Here is a 21,712-nt window from a genome sequence, read left to right as displayed (position 1 = left end):
CATCATTCCTTCCAAAGAAATCCCAGGGCTGATCTCCTTCAGAATGGACTGGTTGGATCTCCTTGCAGTCCAAGGGACTCTCAAGAGTCTTCTCCAACACCACAATTCAAAAGCATCAATTCTTTGGCACTCAGCCTTCTTCACAATCCAACTCTCACATCCATACATGACCACAGGAAAAACCCTAGCCTTGACTAGACGAACCTTTGTTGGCAAAGTAATGTCTCTGCTTTTGAATATGCTATCTAGGTTGGTCATAACTTTCCTTCCAAGGAGTAAGCGTCTTTTAATTTCATGGCTGCAGTCACCATCTGTAGTGATTTTGGAGCCTAGAAAAATAAAGTCTGACACTGTTTCCACTGTTTCCCCATCTATTTGCCATGAAGTGGTGGGACCAGATGCTATGATCTTCGTTTTCTGAATGTTGAGCTTTAAGCCAACTTTTTCACTCTCCACTTTCACTTTCATCAAGAGGCTTTTGAGTTCCTCTTCACTTTCTGCCATAAGGGTGGTGTCATCAGCATATCTGAGGTTATTGACATTTCTCCCAGCAACCTTGATTCCAGCTTGAGCTTCCTGCAGTCTAGCGTTTCACATGATGTACTCTGCATAGAAGTTAAATAAACAGGGTGACAATATACAGCCTTGATGTACTCCTTTTCCTATTTGGAACCAGTCTGTTGTTCCATGTCCAGTTCTGACTGTTGCTTCCTGACCTGCATACAGATTTCTCAAGAGGCAGGTCAGGTGGTCTGGTATTCCCATCTCTTTCAGAATTTTCCACAGTTTATTGTGATCCACACAGTCAAAGGTTTGGCATAGTCCATAAAGCAGAAATAGGTGCTTTTTGGAACTCTTTTGCTTTTTTGATAGTCTAGCGGGTGTTGGCAATTTGATCTCTGGTTCCTTTGCCTTTTCTAAAACGAGCTTGAACATCTGGAAGTTCATAATTCACGTATTGCTGAAGCCTGGCTTGGAGAATTTAAACATTACTTTACAAGTGTGAGAGATGAGTGCAGTTGTGAGGTAGTTTGATCATTCTTTGGCATTGCCTTTCTTTGGGATTGGAATGAAAAATGACCTTTTCCAGTCCTGTGGCCACTGCTGAGTTTTCCAATTTGCTAGCATATTGAGTGCAGCACTTTCATAGCATCATCTTTCAGGATATGAAATAGCTCAACTGGTACTTGGTCACCTCCACTAGCTTTGCTCTTAGTGATGCTTCCTAAGGCCCACTTGACTTCACTTTGTACCTTATGGTAAACTGTAATTTATGTAATTTAAATGGGCCATTCTCTCCATACAAGTAGGTTTTAATGTGTATATATGTGACTTATATGTTCTTTGTATAGGCAGACTTCAAAGATATTGTGGATTTGGTTCCAGACCACCTCAGTAAAGTGAACATCACAAAATAAGGTAAGTCATAGAAATATTTTTGTTTCTCCATGCATAGTAAAGTTATCCTTATACTATAATGTAGTTTAACTGCCCAATAGCCTTATGCCTAAAAAACAATGTATTGATGCATACCTTAATTTTCAAATACTTTATTGCCAAAAAGTGCTGCATTCAATATTCCAACAAATTTGGAAAATTCAGCAGTGGTCACAGGACTAGAAAAGTTCAGTTTTCATTCCAATCCCAAAGAAAGGCAATGCCAGAGAATGTTCCAACTATTGCACAATTGCACGCATCTAACACACTAGAAAAGTAATGCTCAAAATTCTCCAATTCAGGCTTCAACAGTACATGAGCTGTGAACTTCCAGATGTTCAAGCTGGTTTTAGAAAAGGCAGAGGAACCAGAGATCAAATTGCCAACATCTGCTGGATCACAGAAAGAGCAAGAGAGTTCCAGAAAAAACATCTATTTCTGGTTTATTAACTATGCCAAAGCCTTTGACTGTGTGGATCACAATAAAATGTAGAAAATTCTGAAAGAGATGGGAATACCAGACCACCTGACTTGACTCTTGAGAAACCTGTATGCAGGTCAGGAAGCAACAGTTAGAACTGGACATAGAACAACAGACTGGTTCCAAATTGGGGAAGGAGTACATCAAGGCTGTATATTGTCACCCTGCTTATTTAACTTATATGCAGAATACATCATGAGAAATGCTGGACTGGAAGAAGCATGAGCTGGAATCAAGATTGTCAGAAGAAGTATCAATAACTTCAGATATGCAGATGACATCACCCTTATGGCAGAAAGTGAAGAAGAATTAAAGAGCCTCTTGATGAAAGTGAAAGAGAAGAGGGAAAAAGTTGACTTAGAGCTCAACATTCAGAAAACTAAGATCATGGCTTCTAGTCCCATCACTTCATGGCAAATAGACAGGGAAACAGTGACAGACTTCATTTTTATGGGCTCCAAAATCATTGCAGATGGTTACTGCAGCCATGAAACAAAAAGCCACTTGCTCCTTGAAATAAAAGTTATGACCAACCTAGAATGCATATTAAAAAGCAGAGACATGACTTTTCCAACAAAGGTACATCTAGTCAAGGCTATGGTTTTTCCAGTAGTCCTGTATGGATGTGAGAGTTGGACTATGCAGAAAGCTGAACACTGAAGAATTGATGCTTTTGAACTGTGGTGTTGGAGAAGACTCTTAAGAGTCCCTTGGACTGCAAGGAGATCCAACCAGTCCATCCTAAAGGAAATCAGTCCTAAATATTCATTGGAAAGACTAATGCTGAAGCTGAAACTCCACAACTTTGGCCACCTGATGCAAAGAAATGATTTATTTGAAAAGCCCCTGATGCTGGGAAAGATTGAAGGCAGGAGGAGAAGGGGACAAGAGAGGATGAGATATCTGGATGACATCACTGACTCAATATACATGAGTTTGAGTAAACTCTAGGAGTTTGTAATGGACAGGGAGGCCTGGTGTGTTGCCATCCATTGGGCTGCAGAGAGTTAGACATGACTGAGCGACTGAACCAAACTGACAAAGTGCTAACCACCAGAGTGTTCAGCAGACTTTAGTAACAGTGAAGACCACTAATCACCATAAAAAATATAATAATAATGAAAAACTTTGAAATTCTGTGAGAATTACCAAAATGTGACAGAGACACAAAGTGAGAAAATGCTATAGGAAAAATGGAACCAGTGAATTTGTTCCTTGCAGATTTGGCACAAATATTCATTTTGTAAAAAAATGCAATATATGTGAAGCACAATAAAATCAGCTATGCCTGTATTTCCTGGTGTTCTTATGTGTAAACTGATATATCTCAGGACACAGGTGAGAACTGTGTCTGTGAGAATATGTGTATATTCCTATGCTACCAGCTCCAGTGAAACTGATTCATGTGTGCAAACTGGAACATCTGTAGACTGTGTGTATATGACTGAGATATGCAGGGGTACTGAGAGTTGCTCACAACCACAGGACTGTGAGCTTCAATTGACAGTGAGGAAAATAAGAAAAGATAACTCAAAGAAAATCCAGCTTTGGCTATTTCTACCATTTAGTCATCAAAACTATAGTCTGAAAGTCTTTCATGATCATCAGTGGGTTTTACCAATTGCCTATGGAGATAATCAGTATCAGCAAGCTTGCATTCCTAACACAAAAGACACAACAAAAATATTTTAGCAGCTTTGCAAATGCCCGTTTTTCCAAGAGACTCAGGATTGGTCTCTGATTGAGTCAGGATTGAACCTGGGACCCTTTGCTGCAGTGCTTATACCGGACAAACATCTCATCAAACAACAAAATACGAAGAAACTATAAGAGACTAAAAATAACTGTGTGTATGTGTTAGTTGCTCAGGCGTGTCCAACTCTCTGTGACCCCATAGACTATAGCCTACCAGGCTCCTCAGTCCATGGAATTCCCCAGGCAAGAATACTGGAGTGGTTGCCATTCCCTTCTCCAGGGGATCTTCCTGACTCAGGGATCAAATCTGGTTCTCCCACATTGCAGGCAGATTATTTACCATCTGAGCCACCAGAAAAGCCCATGAAAATAACTGTGTGTGCACTCAACTGGAGCAAATTATGGACAAGGAGATTCTAAAAAAGACCAAAAAAAAAAAAAAACCCAAACTGCTACTTCTGAAGAGCTGAGGGTTAAAATAGGGTATTGTGCATGCCCCCTACACACACCCACCAAAGAAGTGAACAAACACCTAAGCCACCCCTCCAGCCCACGTACTGGACCTGCCCCTACTGTCAGTCCGTATAAGGAACCACCTTGGGGAGATAACTAGGGAACCTATTACTTATTTTCGGTCCCTCTTGCTGCAGTAGGGGCACCAGTAAAGCCTTGCCTGAAATTCTTGTCTCGCCTCTGATTAATTCAATAAAATAAGAAGTACACCAATTTGTTAGACATTTTCACCTGGATCTCTCTTCACATATCAAACTCAATATGATCAACATCCAGTGCCCCACACAAAATAGCCACTCCCTTTGACTTCCTCACTTTAATGTCATTATTTCTTTCCTAGGATCATAGACTCAGCTGTCTGCCTTACTTCCAGCTTTCCCTGAGTCCAGCATGCTGCCAAGCCCTGAAGACTCTATTCTTGAAATGTTTCATGACACAATCCCTCATTTTAAGGTCCACATTGAGCACCTGAGTGTCAGGCTGCATTACCTTTTCAAAAACAAAATAAACTTTTTTCTTCATCATAATCAGTACAAATCAATTTAGCCGTCACCCAAGCACTCTGATAAAACCATTCTTAAGATGTTGATGCATTTTCTTTCTATATTTGAGTGTGTGTTCTTTTTTATCCTTTTTATTTTTGCATATGTGTTCTTATAAATATAAGTTCATGTATTTAAAGAAAATGGGATTAATATGATTAATTACTGTAGTAATCTGTTCCCCTGTTGGTGAATACTTAGGTGGTCTCAAATATTTTGCTATTATAAATAATTCAGCGTTATATATCCTTATATATATTGTTTTATACAGTCAGCAAAAACAAGACTGGGAGCTGACTGTAACTCAGATCATGAGTTCCTTATTGCCAAATTCAGACTTAAATTGAACAAAGTAGGGAAATCCACAAGACCATTCAGGTTATGATCTAAATCAAATCCCTTACAACTACGCAGTAGAAGTGAGAAATTCTTCTAATCCCCTAAATTCAAGGGATTAGATCTGATAGAGTGCCTGAAGAACTATAGATGGAGGTTCATGACATTATGCAGGAGGCAGGGATCAAGACCATCCCCAAGAAAAAGAAATGTAAAAAGGCAAAATGGTTGCTGAGGAGCCTTGCAATTAGCTGTGAAAAGAAGAGAAGCAAAAGGAAAAGGAGAAAAGGAAAGATATACCCATCTGAATGCAAAGTTCCAAAGAAGAGCAAGAGGGATAGAGAGCCCTTTTAAATGAACAATGCAAAGAAATACAGGAAAACAACAGAATGGGAAAGACTAGAGATCTCTTCAAGAAAATTAGAGATACAAAGGGAACATTTCATGCAAACATGGGCACAATAAAGGACAGAAATGGTATGGACCTAATGGAAGGAGAAGATATTAAGACGAGGTGGCAAGAATACACAGAAGAACTATACAAAAAAGACCTTTATGACCCAGATAATCACGATGGTGTGATCACTGACCTAGAGCCAGACATCCTGGAATGTGAAGTCAAGTGGGCTTTAGGAAGCATCACAATGAACAAAGCTAGTGGAGGTGATGGAATTCCGGTTGAGCTATTTCAAATCCTAAAAGATGATGCTGTGAAAGTGCTGCACTTAATATACCAACAAATTTGTAAAACTCATCAGTGGTCACAGGACTGGAAATGATCAATTTTCATTCCAATCCCAAAGAAAGGCAATGCCAAAGAATGCTCAAACTATTACACAATTGCAGTCATCTCACACACTAGTAAACTAATGCACAAAATTCTCCAAACCACGCTTCAACAGTATGTGAACCGTGAACTTCCAGATGATCAAGCTGGTTTTAGAAAAGGCAGAGAAACCAGAGGTCAAATTGCCAACATCCATTTGATCATCAAAAAAGCAAGAGAGTTCCAGAAAAAAAAACATCTATTTCTGCTTTATTGACAATGCCAAAGCCTTTGAGTGCATGGATCACAACAAACTGTGGGAAATTCCTAGAGATGGGAATACCATACCACCTGACCTGACTCTTGAGAAATCTGTATGCAGGTCAAGAAGCAACAGTTAAAACCGGACATGAAACAACAGACTGGTTCCAAATAGGGAAAGGAGTACATCAAAATTGTAAATTGTCATGCTGCCTATTTAACTTATATGCAGAGTACATCATGAGAAATGCTGGACTGGATGAAGCACAAGCTGGAAGCAAGATTGCTGGGAGAAATATCAATAACTTCAGATACGCAGATGACACCACCCTTATGGCAGAAAGCAAAGAATAAATAAAGAGCCTCTTGATGAAAGTGAAAGAGGAGAGGGAAAAAGTTGGTTTAAAGCTCAATATTCAGAAAAATAAGATCATGGCATCTGGTCCCATCACTTCATGGCAAATAGGGAAACAGTGACAGACTTCATGGTGGCTCCAAAATCACTGCAGATGGTGAGTGCAGCCATGAAATTAAAAGACGCTTGCTCCTTGGAAGAAAAGTTATGACCAACCTAGACAGCATATTAAAAAAGCAGAGGCATTACTTTGCGAAGAAGGTCCATCAGGTCAAAGCTATGGTTTTTCCAGTGGTCATGTATGGATGTGAGATTTGGACTATAAAGAAAGCTGAGCACTGAGGAATTGATGCTTTTGAACTGTGGTGTTGGAGAAGACTCTTGAGCGTCCTTTGGACTGCAAGGAGATCCAACCTAAAGGAAATCCATCCTAAAGGAAATCAGTCCTGAATATTCTTTGGAAGGACTGATGCTGAAGCTGAAACTCTAATACTTTGGCCACCTGATGCAAAGAACTGACTCATTTGAAAAGACACTGATTCAGGGAAAGATTGAAGGCGGGAGGAGAAGTGGATGACAGAGGTTGAGATGATTGGATGGCATCACAAACTCAATGGACATGAGTTTGAGTAAACTCTGGGAGTTGGTAATGGACAGGGAGGCCTGGCATACTGCCATCCATTGAGTCACAGATAATGAGACAAGACTAAGCGACTGAACTGAACTGATATATCCTTAAACCTAAATCTTTGCAAACAACTCAGATACTTCCTTAAGATAAATTTTCAGATACAGAAATGCTGAGACTCAGGTATGAATCAGATTTTCATGCTGGTCCCACCTCCTGGAATGCCTTTCTCAAACATTTCCACCTTCTGGAATCCTAACCACAAGTCACTAAGTGTGTCTTACATGGCTACTCTCTGGGCATATATCTAGAGAAAAACATGGTCTGAAAGGATACATACACTCCAATGTTCATTGCAGCATTATTTATAATAGCCAAGACATGGAAGCAACCTAAAAGTCCACTGACAGAGGAATGGATAAAAGGGTGTGGTATGTATTAATATATAAAATGGAAAGTATTCATCCATTAAAAAGTGAAATAATGCCATTTGCAGCAAGACGGCTGGACCTAGAGATTGTCATACTGAGCAAAGTCAGACAGAGAAGCAGAAACATCACACAGCATCTTTTATGTCCTGTGCTGTGCTTAGTTGCTTCAGTTGTGTCTGACTCTTTGCCACCCAATGGCCTGTAACCTGCCAAGCTCCTCTGTCCATGGGATTCTCCAGGCAAGAATACTGGAGTGGGTTGTGGTTTACTCTTCCAGGGGTCAAACCCGCATTTCCTGAATCTCTTGCATTATAGGCAGATTCTTTACTGCTGCGCCACCAGAGAAGCCCATGACAGCCCTTATATGGAGAATCTAAAAGCATGTGAAACAAATCAACTTATTTACAAAATAGAAACAGACTCACAGACTTAGAGAAGAAACTTACAGTTGCCCAGAGGAAGGCTGTGGGGAAGGGATAGTTAGGGAGTTTGGGATCTACATGTCTACATGTACACACCGCTATATTTAAAATGGATAACCAAAAGAGACCTACTGCCTAGTAAAGGGAACTCTGCTCAATGTTATGTGGTAGCTTTGATGGGAGGGGAGTTTGGGGAAGAATGGATACATGTACATGTATGGCTGAGTCCCTTTATTGTTCACCTGAAACTATCACAACATTGTTAATCGGCTATACTCCAATAAAAAATAAAAAGCTTAAAAAAAAAAAAAAAAACACCTCTTTCCTTAATCGTAATCAGTGTAAATGAATCTGAAAAGTAAATAAATACTAGCCATCACCCCAGCACTCTGATAAAACCATTTGTAAGATGTTGATGTGTTTTCTTTCTAGATTTGTATGTGTGTTCTTTCTCCTTTCTTATTTCATTGTTGTTTAGTCAACTAAGTCATATCTGACTTTCGTGAACCCAATGATTGTAGTCCACCAGGCTCCTCTGCCCATGGGATTTCTCAGGCAAGAATACTGGAGTGGGTTGCCATTTCCTCCTCCACTGGATCTTCCTGACTCAGGGATCAAATTCACATCTCCCGCTTGGCAGGCTGATTCTTAACACTGAGCCACCAAGGAAGCCATTATTTCTATATATGTGTTCTTAAAGATAAAAGTTCATATATTGAAACAAAATGGAATTAATATGAACATACTGTTGTAATCTGTTTTTATTTAGATTTCAAAAAATACATTTATTTTAATGGCTATATAATATTATAGTATATGTGATCATTTATTTAACAAATTGCCTATTGTTGGATATTTTAGGTGGTCTCCAATATTTTACAGTTATAAATAACTGGTTATATATCCCTGAAGCTAAATCTTTCTAAACAACCTTAATTATTCCCTGAAGATAAACTCTTAGATGTGGAATTGCTGAGAACCAGGTGTGAACATTTTTTGAGATGGCTGTTAAGTACTGCCAGCCTACCTCTCAGAAACATGATACCATTTTCTATTCCTACTAGTTTCCTTGCACATTCACAAACCCGTGTGTTATAACTTTGTTTTAATCAACATCAGTTTGATCCCAAAAGGTGGAATCAGTTCCCCATGACATCTTGCTCGAGGTGAAACAGCTACTGGCTCTCTGCCTCCCACATCTGCCCACTCTGGTCCATGTGCACTCACTTCTCAAACTAAACTCCCAAAGGACGGCATTATGCCTGATGTGTGCCCCAGGAAGTCACCTGTACAAATCTGTACTCACTAATCTCTCCATCCTTCATCTCCACAAGTCAGCTCCTTGGGGCTTTCTGGGTAGTTCTGAGGGTTGAGTGTGAATATGTGTGTTATACACCTGGTACTTCTTTTCCCTGAATGCTCTGCAGATGCCTAATTCTTCATTCACTGAATCAGGGCAACATGCCTTTGCTAATGTTGGTCCCACCTCCTGGAATGACTTTCACAAATGTTTCCACCTCCTGAAATCCTAGCAAGTCACTAAGTGTATTTCATATACCTAATTTCTCATAAATACTCTACTTGTTCCCTTATGTGGACTTCTCTCCAACCCTAACTGATGTTATATCATTTTGTCTAAACTCCTATAAAAATTATAACTGCTTTCTATATTACAAAGCTGGTACAAGCATTTTCTTATTTCTTCAAGTGAACTGTATGTGCTAAAATCAGGATCTGTATTGAATTTGCCCTTGTATTATTTTTTAATTAATTTATTTTATTTTATTACCTGTGGTATCCTGAGACAGAGGCTTTTACAGGGAGCTAAGTTTTTTAACTCAGACTGGAGAAATTTATGGATAATCTCTTACTATATTATTTAGGTATAGGATAAGCTGGACAGAGAAATAGATATGGCAGATGGATCCCATAGTCATAAATATGATTGCAAATGGCCAACCCCTTATTTACACAGAACAGACAACAATTTATGCAGCATAAGCAGTTAAGGTAATTTTGTGCTGTGTGCTAAGTTGCTTCAGTCATGTCTGACCCTGCAACCCTACCGGCTGAAGCTCGTTAGGCTCCTCTGTCCATGGGATTCTCCAGGCAAGAATACTGGAGTGGGTTGCCAAGCCCTTCTTCAGGGGATCTGCCCCATCCAGGGATCGAAACCTTGTCTTTTATGTTTCCTACATTGGCAAGTGGATTCTTTACCACTAGCACCACCTGGGAAGCCCCTAAGGTCATTTTAGATCCTACGAAAATGACAACCATCTACCTTTGCTCAAGTATTTACAGTGTGCTGGTCTTCATGCTGGGTGTTTAACGTGTCTTATTTTGTTTCAGTTGCAGAACAAAATTAGATGTTAAGTCCAATCAGTTCCATTTTGCAAATGAGGAGATAAAGGTATATATAATTAATTAGTTTGTCTGAAATAACAGAGCCCTTAAGTTGCAGCATGGGACTCAAATCCATGTATGGCAGCCTCTTTTTCATTTTGCTGATGGTCTCCTTATCTCCTTAATGGACTGACATGATATTATGCCCCCTCTGTGTAGCTGAAACAGAGAAAGTGGGGAGAGGTGTATTGTTCAGTTGCTAAGTCATGTCTGACTCTGTGACCCCATGAACTGCAGCACACTAGACTTCCCTGTCCTTCACTCTCTCCCAGAGTCTGCTCAAACTCATGTTCATTGACTCAGTGATGCCATCTAATCATCTCATCCTCTGTCACCCTGTTCACCTCTTGCTCTCAATCTTTCCCAGCATCTACGGTCTTTTCCAAGAAGTTGGCTCTTTGCACCAGGTGGCCAAAGTGTTGGAGCTTCAGCATCAGTCTTTCCAATGAATATTCAGGGTTGATTTCCATTAGGATTGACTGATTTCATCTCCTTGCTGTCTAAGAAACTCTCAAGAGTCTTCTCCAGCACCAGTTTGAAAGTATCAATTCTTTGGTGCTCAGCCTTCTTTATGTAGTTGCTGTTAAAAGAACAGGCCTACCATAGAAATCCTAATGCCAGAGAGTTAAAGCATGATGTGTATATGGATGCATAAAATGTGGTGAGTGGGACAAGATGACCAACATCACAGAGAAGAAAAGGGTACTTGAGGTCAGGTGGGCTGGCTGTCAGCAGGAAGAACTGACACCCACAGCTGGGCTGGGAGAGAAACCTGCAGCTGAGTGGGACAATGGTTCTTGGGAAATGGAACAAACAGACCTAATGCCCTGCTTGGAACAGCAAGCCTCATTCTTGATACCATCAGGTGGTTAAAGAGCTGCACATACACTGCTACACTGGGCTGTCTCTGACTTCAGGTCCAGGCAGGGCTGAGCCTGTGGAAAATCCCTCCAGTCCCTGCAGGAGTCTGGTGTGGGAAAGGCAGGAGTCAGATGAAAACTGCCTGTGATGAAGACAAACTTCACTGGAAAAGATGCAAATAAATGCATTGAAAGACACAGAGTTTGATTATAACATAAAGGCATGATTTCCAGAATATAAAAGTAAATAAATCTGTAGGGTAAGTGGCACAGAACATTCTAGAGCCTCCTGCTCAGACACAGCAGGTGTTTGGGTGATTCATGAGCTCAATTTCATACTGTCAAAGTATAGTTCTTGGAAATCATAAGTTATCACTCATCAAAAATTGCCCATGGGAGAGAAGACTTTACTGGGAGATCTTGTTCAAATGTGATGTTGAGTCAAGAGGTCTGGGTGAGCCTGAGACTCTGCATTTCTAAGAAGTTCCAGGTGATCCAGGTGCTGCTGGCCCTGACACCACCATCCAAGTCACAAGGAATGAGGAAGCCAGCAGGGCAAGTGGGTGTGCAAGGAGGGGTTGCTGAGAAAATAATATGTTAAAGAAGGAGAAAATGTAGGATAGCAATATTTTGCACATTAGAGCAAGGTATAGTAAGCACCTGTAAAAATGTATTATCCAAGTAATAGCTCTAAGCAAGAAAAGAAAATAACAAATGAAAATTAATCTACCTCAAGAGCTGGAAAATGCTATAAAATGACCCAGTACTCTCTAAAATGATCAAATCAAGCACAAAATCATTTAAATGAAAAACTCAGCCTCTGTTTGGAATCTAACCAGGAAGCCTAGGGGTCTATTTACCTCATTTTGGGTCTTTACTTTTACTAGCTATTTCTTCCATGAATTAGAAACCTCTAGATAGCATATTAAAAAGCAGAGACATTACTTTGCCAACAAAGGTCCGTCTAGTCAAGGCTATGATTTTTCCAGTAGTCATGTGTGGATGTGAGAGTTGGACTGTGAAGAAAGCTGAGTGTCGAAGAATTGATGCTTTTGAACAATGGTGTTGGAGAAGACTCTTGAGAGTCCCTTGGACTGCAAGGAGGTCCAACCAGTCCATTCTGAAGGAGATCAGTCCTGGGTGTTCTTTGGATGGAATGATGCTAAAGCTGAAACTCCAGTACTTTGGCCACCTCATGCGAAGAGTTGACTCATTGTAAAAGACTCTGATGCTGGGAGGGATTGGGGGCAGGAGGAGAAGGAGATGACAGAGGATGAGATGGCTGGATGGCATCACTGACTCAATGGACATGAGTTTGAGTGAACTCTGGGAGTTGGTGATGGACAAGGAGGCCTAGCCTGCTGCAGTTCATGGGGTTGCAAAGAGTTGGACATGACCGAGTGACTGGACTGAATTGCACTGAACTGATGGTGCTTACTACACTTTCCTGTTGACTCTAATTTCCAGGAATCTGGACAGCAGAGGACATGATGGAAAGAGAACAGAGCCCCACTTCTGCTAGGCAGGCTCACTCCCGTGTCCCCCAAAGCAGCCTCTCCATCAAATCCAACACCAAAGAGGTGTCCTGGAGTGTCAGGGGCTGGAACAGGTGAGCAGGAGAGGACACCTGAGATGTACACAAGTGGAGTGAAATCATTTCATGAACACACTGCCCAAGTATCACCTACAAATACAGAAATGAAGCTAACGGTGATACTGAGAGTTGACCAAAAACATGGATCAAAAATCAAGTTACTGCAATTATTAATTCAGTCATCAAACTCAATCTTCCCTCACATACTTTAGAACCTCAGATAACCCTAGGATTTGGGGATTTTAAGATAAAAGAATACAAATCTGTTATGGTCTTAAGTTGTACTACAGAGTTTCTTAGATATTCATATTTTTGGTTTGGGAGAAATTTAAGATCAGTACACATTAACAGAATTATGTTTACAATAGGAAATCTGATGGAGACATTGTCTCCAAGTAAGCAAACATCATCTACAGTCCTCTCAGGGACAGGATTTCATAAAAAGTGTAGCTAACATAGCTAATGCTTTCCTGCCATAGGAATCCTCATCTTCCTCCTGACCTAAATGAAAATGAAAACAATTTGGAGCAAGCTTTTGCTCTGTAATTAACTGAAGCTTCTATCTGGGTATCTATCATTTGAGCATTAAGTTGAATATTCTTTCATATTAAAAGGGTGCATGCATGCTCAGTCACTAAGTCATGTCCAACTCTTTGTGACCCCATTGACTGTAGCCTACCAGGCTCCTCTGTCCATGGAATTTTCCAGGCAAGAATACTGGAGCAGGTTGTCATTTCCTTCTCCAGAGGATCTTCCCCACCCAAGGACTGAACCCACATCTGTTGCTTTGCAGGCAGATGCTTTACCAGTGAGCTACCTGAGAAACGTGTGTGTGTTGGTTACTGGTTGCTCAGACCTGTGTGCTACTCACTCACTCTCCTAGCCAGCAGTCCCTCAGTACTCTTATTGTGCCCTGCAGAATGCAATTCCTGGGGAACAGAGATGAAAACAAGATGTTATCTGATCCTAAAACGCCTCAGGGTTCTATGAGATACAGATGAAAATTACGAAGCATGCCGCAGATGATACCTCTTATTTTAATTCTGGTAAAACATGTAACCTAAAATTTGCCAGCTTAACAATTTCTATTTCAAATCCTAAAGGATGATGCTGTGAAAGTGCTGCACTCAATAAGCCAACAAATTTGGAAAACTCAGCAGTGGCCACAGGACTGGAAAAGGTCAGTTTTCATTCCAATCCCAAAGAAAGGCAATGTTAAAGAATGTTCAAACTACCACACAACTGCACTCATATCACATGCTAGCAAAGTAATGCTCAAAATTCCCCAAGCTAGGCTTCAAAAGTACATGAACCAAGAACTTCCAGATGTTCAAGCTGGATTTAGAAAAGGCAGAGGAACCAGAGATCACATTGTCAACATCCACTGGATCAAAGAAAAAGCAAGAGAGTTCCAGAAAAAATACCTACTTCTGCTTTATTGACTACGCCAATATACGTCAAGGCTGTATATTGTCACCCTGCTTATTTAACGTATATGCAGAGTATAACATGCAAAATGCCAGGCTGGATTAAGCACAAGCTAGAATCAAGATTGCAGGAAGAACATATCAAAAACCTCAGATACACAGATGACACCACCTTTATGGCAGAAAGAGAAGAGGAACTAAAGAGGTTCTTGATGAAAGTGGAAGAGGAGGGTGAAAAAGCTGGCTTAAAACTCAATATTCAAAAAATGAAGACCATGCCATCTGTTCCCATCATTTCATGACAAATAGATGGGGAAACAATGGAAACAGTGACAGACTTTATTTTTCGGGGGGCTCCAAAATCACTGCAGATGGTGACTGCAGCCATGAAATTAAATATGCTTTCTGCTTGGAAGAAAAGCTATGACCAACCTAGACAGCATATTAAAAATCAGAGACATTACTTTATCAACAAATGTCTATATAGTCAAAGCTATGGTTTTTCCAATAGACATGTATGGATGTGAAAGCTGGACAACAAAGAAGGCTGAACGCCAAGAATTGATGCTTTCGAGATGTGGTACTGGAGAAGGCTCTTGAAAGTCCCTTGAACTGCAAGGAGGTCCAACCAGGAATCAGTCCTGAATGAACCCTAAAGGAAATCAATCCTGAATATTCATTGGAAGGACTGATGCTGAAGCTTAAACTCCAATACTCTGGCCTCATGATGTGAAGAACTGACTCATTTGAAAAGACCCTGATGCTGGGAAAGATTGAAGGCGTGAGGAGAAGGGGATGACATCAGAAGAGATGGTTGGATGGCATTACTGACTTGATGGACATGAGTTTGAGCAAGCTCCGGGAGCTGGTGATGAACAGGGAAGCCTGGGGTGCTGCAGTCCATGGGGTCACAAAGAGTCAGACATAACTAAATGACTGACCTGAACTGAACAATTTTTAAGAGTACAGTTTAGTGTTAAATGCATTCACACCTTTTTACAACCAATCTCCAGAATATTTCCTGTCTTGCAAAACTGAAATTCTGTACCTTATAAACCCAGCTCCCCATCCCTCTCACTCCAGTCCCTGGCTACCAATATTCTACTGTCTGTCTTTATAAATTTGACTGCTCTAGAATTCTCATACATGGAATCATATAGTATTCCTTCCTTTTGTTTCTGGTTTATTTCACTTAACATAATGTCCTCAAGGCTTACCTATAGATTAGAATTTTCTTTCTTTTTAAAGCTGAATAATAATATTTCATTATATCTACTACTACAGGTAGGAATCCCTCAGAAGAAATGGAGTAGCCATCATGGTCAACAAAAGAGTCCGAAATGCAGTACTTGGATGCAATCTCAAAAACGATAGAATGATCTCTGTTCATTTCCAAGGCAAACCATTCAATATCACAGTAATCCAAGTCTATGCCCCAACCAGTAATGCTGAAGAAGCTGAAGTTGAAAGGTTCTATGAAGACCTACAAGACCTTTTAGAACTAACACCCAAAAAAGATGTCATTTTCATTATAGGGGACTGGAATGCAAAAGTAGGAAGTCAAGAAACACCTGGAGGAACAGGGAAATTTGGCCTTGGAATATAGAATGAAGCAGGGCAAAGATTAATAGAGTTTTGCCAAGAAAATGCACTGGTCATAACAACCTCTTCCAACAACACAAGAGAAGACTATACATGGACATCACCAGATGGTCAAAACCGAAATCAGATTGATTATATTCTTTGCAGCCAAAGATGGAGAAGCTCTATACAGACATCAAAAACAAGACCAGGAGCTGACTGTGGCACAGACCATGAACTCCTTATTGCAAAATTCAGACTTAAATTGAAGAAGGTAGAGAAAACCACTAGACCATTCAGGTACGACCTACATCAAATCCCTTATGATTATACAGTGGAAGTGAGAAATAGATTTAAGGGCCTAGATCTGATAGATACGATGCCTGATGAACCATGGAATGAGGTTCGTGACATTGTACAGGAGACAGGAATCAAGACCATCCCCGTTGAAAAGAAACGCAAAAAAGCAAAATGGCTGTCTGGGGAGGCCTTACAAATAGCTGTGAAAAGAAGAGAAGTGAAAAGCAAAGGAGAAAAGGAAAGATATAAGCATCTGAATGCAGATTTCCAAAGAATAGCAAGAAGAGATAAGAAAGCCTTCCTCAGCGAACAATAAAAAGAAATAGAGGAAAACAACAGAATGGGAAAGACTAGAGATCTCTTCAAGAAAATCAGAGATACCAAAGGAATATTTCATGCAAAGATGGGCTCGATAAAGGACAGAAATGGTATGAGTCTAACAGAAGCAGAAGATATTAAGAAGAGATGGCAAGAATACACAGAAGAACTGTACAAAAAAGATCTTCATGACCCAGATAATCACGATTGTGTGATCACTGACCTAGAGCCAGACATCCTGGAATGTGAAGTCAAGTGGGCCTTAGAAAGCATCACTATGAACAAAGCTACTGGAGGTGATGGAATTCCAGTTGAGCTATTTCAAATCCTGAAAGATGATGCTGTGAAAGTGCTGCACTCAATATGCCAGCAAATTTGGAAAACTCAGCAGTGGTCGCAGGACTGGAAAAGGTCAGTTTTCACTCCAATCCCAAAGAAAGGCAATGCCAAAGAATGCTCAAACTACTGCACAATTGCACTCATCTCACAGGCTAGTCAAGTAATGCTCAAAATTCTCCAAGCCAGGCTTCAGCAATATGTGAACTATCAGCTTCCTGATGTTCAAGCTGGTTTTAGAAAAGGCAGAGGAACCAGAGATCAAATTGGCAACATCTGCTGGATCATGGAAAAAGCAAGAGAATTCCAGAAAAACATCTATTTCTGCTTTATTGACTATGCCAAAGCCTTTGACTGTGTGGATCACAATAAACTGTGGAAAATTCTGAAACTGATGGAAATACCAGAGCACCTGACCTGCCTTTTGAGAAATTTGTATGCAGGTCAGGAAGCAACAGTTAGAACTGGACATGGAACAACAGACTGGTTCCAAATAGGAAAAGGAGTACGTCAAGGCTGTATATTGTCACCCTGTTTATTTAACTTATATTCAGAGTACATCATGAGAAACGCAGGGCTGGATGAAGCACAAGCTGGAATCAAGATTGCTGGGAGAAATATCACTAACCTCAGATATGCAGATGACACCACCCTTATGGCAGAAAGTGAAGAGAAACTAAAAAGCCTCTTGATGAAGTTGAAAGTGGAGAGTGAAAAAGTTGGCTTAAAGCTCAACATTCAGAAAACGAAGATCATGGCATCTGGTCCCATCACTTCATGGGAAATAGATGGGGAAACAGTGGAAACAGTGTCAGACTTTATTTTTCTGGGCTCCAAAATCACTGAAGATGGTGACTGCAGCCATGAAATTAAAAGACACTTACTCCGTGGAAGGAAAGTTATGACCAACCTAGATAGCATATTCAAAAGCAGAGACATTACTTTGCCAACAAAGGTTAGTCTAGTCAAGGCTCTGGTTTTTCCTGTGGTCATGTATGGATGTGAGAGTTGGACTGTGATGAAGGCTGAGAGCCGAAGAATTGATGGTTTTGAACTGTGGTGTTGGAGAAGACTCTTGTGAGTCCCTTGGACTGCAAGGAGATCCAACCAGTCCATTCTGAAGGAGATCAGCCCTGGGATTTCTTTGGAAGGAATGATGCTAAAGCTGAAACTCCAGTACTTTGGCCACCTCATGCGAAGAGTTGACTCATTGGAAAAGACTCTGATGCTGGGAGGGATTGGGGGCAAGAGGAGAAGGGGACAACAGAGGATTAGATGGCTGGATGGCATCACTGACTTGATGGACGTGAGTCTGAGTGAACTCTGGGAGTTAGTGATGGACAGGGAGGCCTGACATGCTTGGATTCATGGGGTCACAAAGAGTCGGACATGACTGAGTGACTGATGTGATCTGATCTGATCTGAATAATATTTCATTGTAGGGATATACATTCATTGTAAGGATTTGTTTATCCACTCATCTGATGATAGATATTAATACTTGGGGTGCTTCCAGTTTTTGATTACTGTTAATAATACTGCTATCAACATAAGAATACCATACATGCTATCTTTAAAGGATATATATAATGTTGATGAAAAATCAAGGATCTTACAGCAGCAGATACTTTAGGATTAACTCAGAACATAAGGGGGCTTCCCTGGTGGCTCAGACAGTAATGAATCTGGCTGCAATATGGGAGACTCGGGTTTGATTCCTGGGTGGGAAAGATGCCCTGGAGAAGCAAATGGAAACCCACTCCAATAATCTTGCCTGGAGAATTCCATGGACACACAGTCCATGGAGTCACAAAGAATCAGACATGACTAAGCGAGTAACACTTTCACTCAGAAAATGAGATTTTTCATCAGCCTCGTGACAGAAGGGAAGGGGCAGCATGTGCACACTGGAAGCAGGGAGGGCATGTTGCTTTGGGAGAATCTACACAGGACCTGAGTGCAGAGGGGGTGGGAATGTTAGGACCCAAGGATGCTGAGGTAGGTGGGGAAGAGTGTCCTCCTACTTTGTCTGTTCTGGTTTAGCCTCGTCTTCAAGCATCTCTCCTGGTCTGAGTTGGGGGACCCAAGCTGAGTGTGAAAGGAACATCACCAGCAGACACGGATGCTGGCAGGACCAGGACACAAACCTCTCTATCGTATCCCACATGGATCCTCCTCTGCTCCTTTTGGGTTGCTTTCATCGACTTTAAGCAAAACTCTGGGCCCTGCCTCCATGCAGGGCTTTGGTTCCTCAGCCCTGACTGAGTCATGATTCAGGGCTCTTCTCTGATGGCCAAATCCCTATTTTGATTGGATCTCGGGCTGAACTATGGTTTGAACATCATCTTACACAGGCCAGTAAGAGTCAGATCTGTGCTAAAGAAAGAAGCAGCTGATGGGGTGAGAGCAGGGGGATGACAGCTCAGTGTAGGTGAGTGGAGGACAAGTCTATGGGAAGGACCAAGGGATAGAGGGGGAGGCTGCAACTGAAAGGCATCATGGGAGGAAGAGAAGATTCCAGAGGTACAAAGAAGAAAAGATGGCAAGAAATGAGATATAGGAGAGTTAGGTACAGGGAGCCAGGGCTGACTTCCAAGACTCCTCATGAATAATCAGATAAAACATATAGTATCCCAGGTCAGGTTAAGTACCAGCTCCAGGGCTCAGGGCCCTCCAACCACCATGAGGGAGCTCGCAACACAAAGAAATGCTGGGGTCCCCCTTCCGTGGTCAATTTCCAAGAATGATGCACTTCTCATGTCACTACACGACTTCCCAGGTGGCACTAGTGGTAAAGAACCGCTTCAATGTGGGAGACGTAAGAGATGTGGGTTTGATCACTGGGTTGGGAAGGTCCCCTGGAGGAGTATATGGCAACCCACTCCAGTATTCTTGCCTGGAGAATTCCATGGACAGAGCAGCCTGACAGGCTACAGCCCATGGGGTCACAAAGACTAGGACACAACTGAAGCAACTTATCAAACATGCATCCATGAGGAACAAAGAGTCCCCTGACACAGCAACAAGGAAGCCAAGAACAAATATGGTGCTAATTCTTTAGCTGGATTTTAAAGATACAACTGGGTTAAACAAACCTTTTTTCTTGATTCAAAGACTGCAGTCAGGTTCTTCAATACCAGAGGCCCATCTAAGGTGTGCCTGAAGTTAACAGTGGAAAATCCAATCCATCCTTCATTATTCCAGGTTGGCGGAGGACGATCCTTGTACTCCCAGGGAGCTTCTTTCTCAAGGTCTAAATATCCCATCACTCTTTCTACTGAAACCATCTGAAAGACACATCACGTCATGTGTGTCAGGACATAGGGTCTAATTTATAGGTGTTCTGAGACTGTAAATGAGATGTTCTGCTATTACACATAATTGGTTTAAAATATCTCACATCTCATCATTCCCAAAGGATAGAAATAGTAGTTTGATGAGGCCTTTGATGATTTTCAAACTTGTTCATCGTCTCATAACACTTTCGTTTAGGATTTAATCCTTAAACATCATATTGAAACTAAAAGAATTACAGAACTGAATGATAAAGTTTTATTTACCTACTTTTCACATATGGATAAAAGAAACAAGAGAATTTTGCTAAAGAAAAGAATACTTATGGACACCAATCAGTAACGTGTGGCTACAGAAGGGCCATTCTGAGAAGCAACTTATCCTACCAGAAAGAAGGGACACTAGCAAATTCAGAGGTTCAACAAATTCAGGAATAAATGCTAAAATGAAGATAAACAAATAAAAAACCCTCAAAATACTGAATCATTTTACCAAGAATGGGAATTATGTATTAAGAAGCAGAAATAAACAAGTTCCCAAGAAATTAGCATATATTCTCTCCAGAACTTCAGAACCTTCCCCCTAATTTCATTATACTTAAAAGAGTATAATAATGAAGAGACATTTTACTTGAAGATGGCTTAAATGAATATAAAACCTTCCAATGTGACATACATAAGATTAAGAATAATATGTATAGATTTTATTTTACATTGACTTTAACCAGATGGAGGAGGATATAAAAAACTCTGTTAGTTATGATGTAAAAAATACAGCTTTAATATTTTACATAAGAATTGCTTTTATGCCATTTAATGGCAAGGAGACTTGAAAGGGCTAAGAAGGTTAAAATAAACATCACCAGGTTCTCAACTTCAGTCCTTTGCCTGACGCACCACTGGAACATCCCCGTGAGTGTGAGGGCAAGAGATAGGACCAGGCCAACCTGCCCAGGAGTCAAAGCTAAATAAGAAAGAAGGAGAATAAAGTCAGTCCTGTTCTTAACCCCTCACCTAGCTCCTTCTGTCACTTTATGAAGAAGACTCCTTTATAATATTTAAATCGTTTGTATATAATGATAATATGACACATTTACTATGTCTTGATTGAGACCATGATGCAATGAAAAAAACAATTTGAATTCAAAAAGACTACAAAATGAGTTTATTAATCCCAGCAGGACTGACACACTTTACAGCATTACCAAGGTGAGGAATCATGTCATTATTCTGACTTTCATCATCAGGGTTCCAAGAACCTTTGTGTAAAGTTCACTTTCCACATTCAAGGCAGCTGCAGTTAGAACCACGAAAAACAAAACAGTGGGTTCTAAGAGCCAGTGCTTTTAAGTCTAAACTGCTACTCTCCTTGCTTCTTATTAAAGATTTTGATTCAGTGCTGTTACTATGGAATAGAGATGGTGAATTCATAGCACAGATGCCAACACCTGCTCATCTGGTACCCACACAGCAGTGAGGACGCTGTTCTTTCCTACAGAGAATCTTTCTCACCTCAGTGAACCAGGCACCTGCAACTAAGAGATTCAAGTAGCCCTAAAGCTAACTGGACAAAAGCTTAACATAATAGCAAACTTGGTTTTCTCTTCCCAACACTACCTGGAATGTTCAGCGAGTCAGCTTGCTACATTGCATAGACCTCAACCCATTCAAAGAAAGAGATAAAAAGGTCTCATCGAGACACAAATGATTTCATATAGACCACGTGATGGAAT

General features: G+C 40.7%; 1 protein-coding gene across 1 annotated transcript in view; it reads right to left on the bottom strand.

The window, feature by feature from the left end:
- LOC113888441 (multidrug resistance-associated protein 4-like) overlaps positions 1-21,712 on the bottom strand; it is a gene marked incomplete at its 5' end in the record, with an annotated part of 126,448 nt that overhangs the window by 37,797 nt on the left and 66,939 nt on the right. Inside the window, 2 exon segments of the mRNA XM_027535572.1 lie at positions 19,782-19,973; positions 20,843-20,943. Of these exon segments, the coding sequence (XP_027391373.1) occupies positions 19,782-19,973; positions 20,843-20,943 (293 nt within the window).

The sequence above is a fragment of the Bos indicus x Bos taurus genome, unplaced genomic scaffold, assembly GCF_003369695.1.
Source record: "Bos indicus x Bos taurus breed Angus x Brahman F1 hybrid unplaced genomic scaffold, Bos_hybrid_MaternalHap_v2.0 SuperScaffold_100135, whole genome shotgun sequence".
Taxonomy (NCBI): Eukaryota; Metazoa; Chordata; class Mammalia; order Artiodactyla; family Bovidae; genus Bos; species Bos indicus x Bos taurus.
The sequence above is the reverse complement of the archived record's forward strand: the minus strand, read 5'-3'. Positions and strand labels throughout refer to the sequence as shown.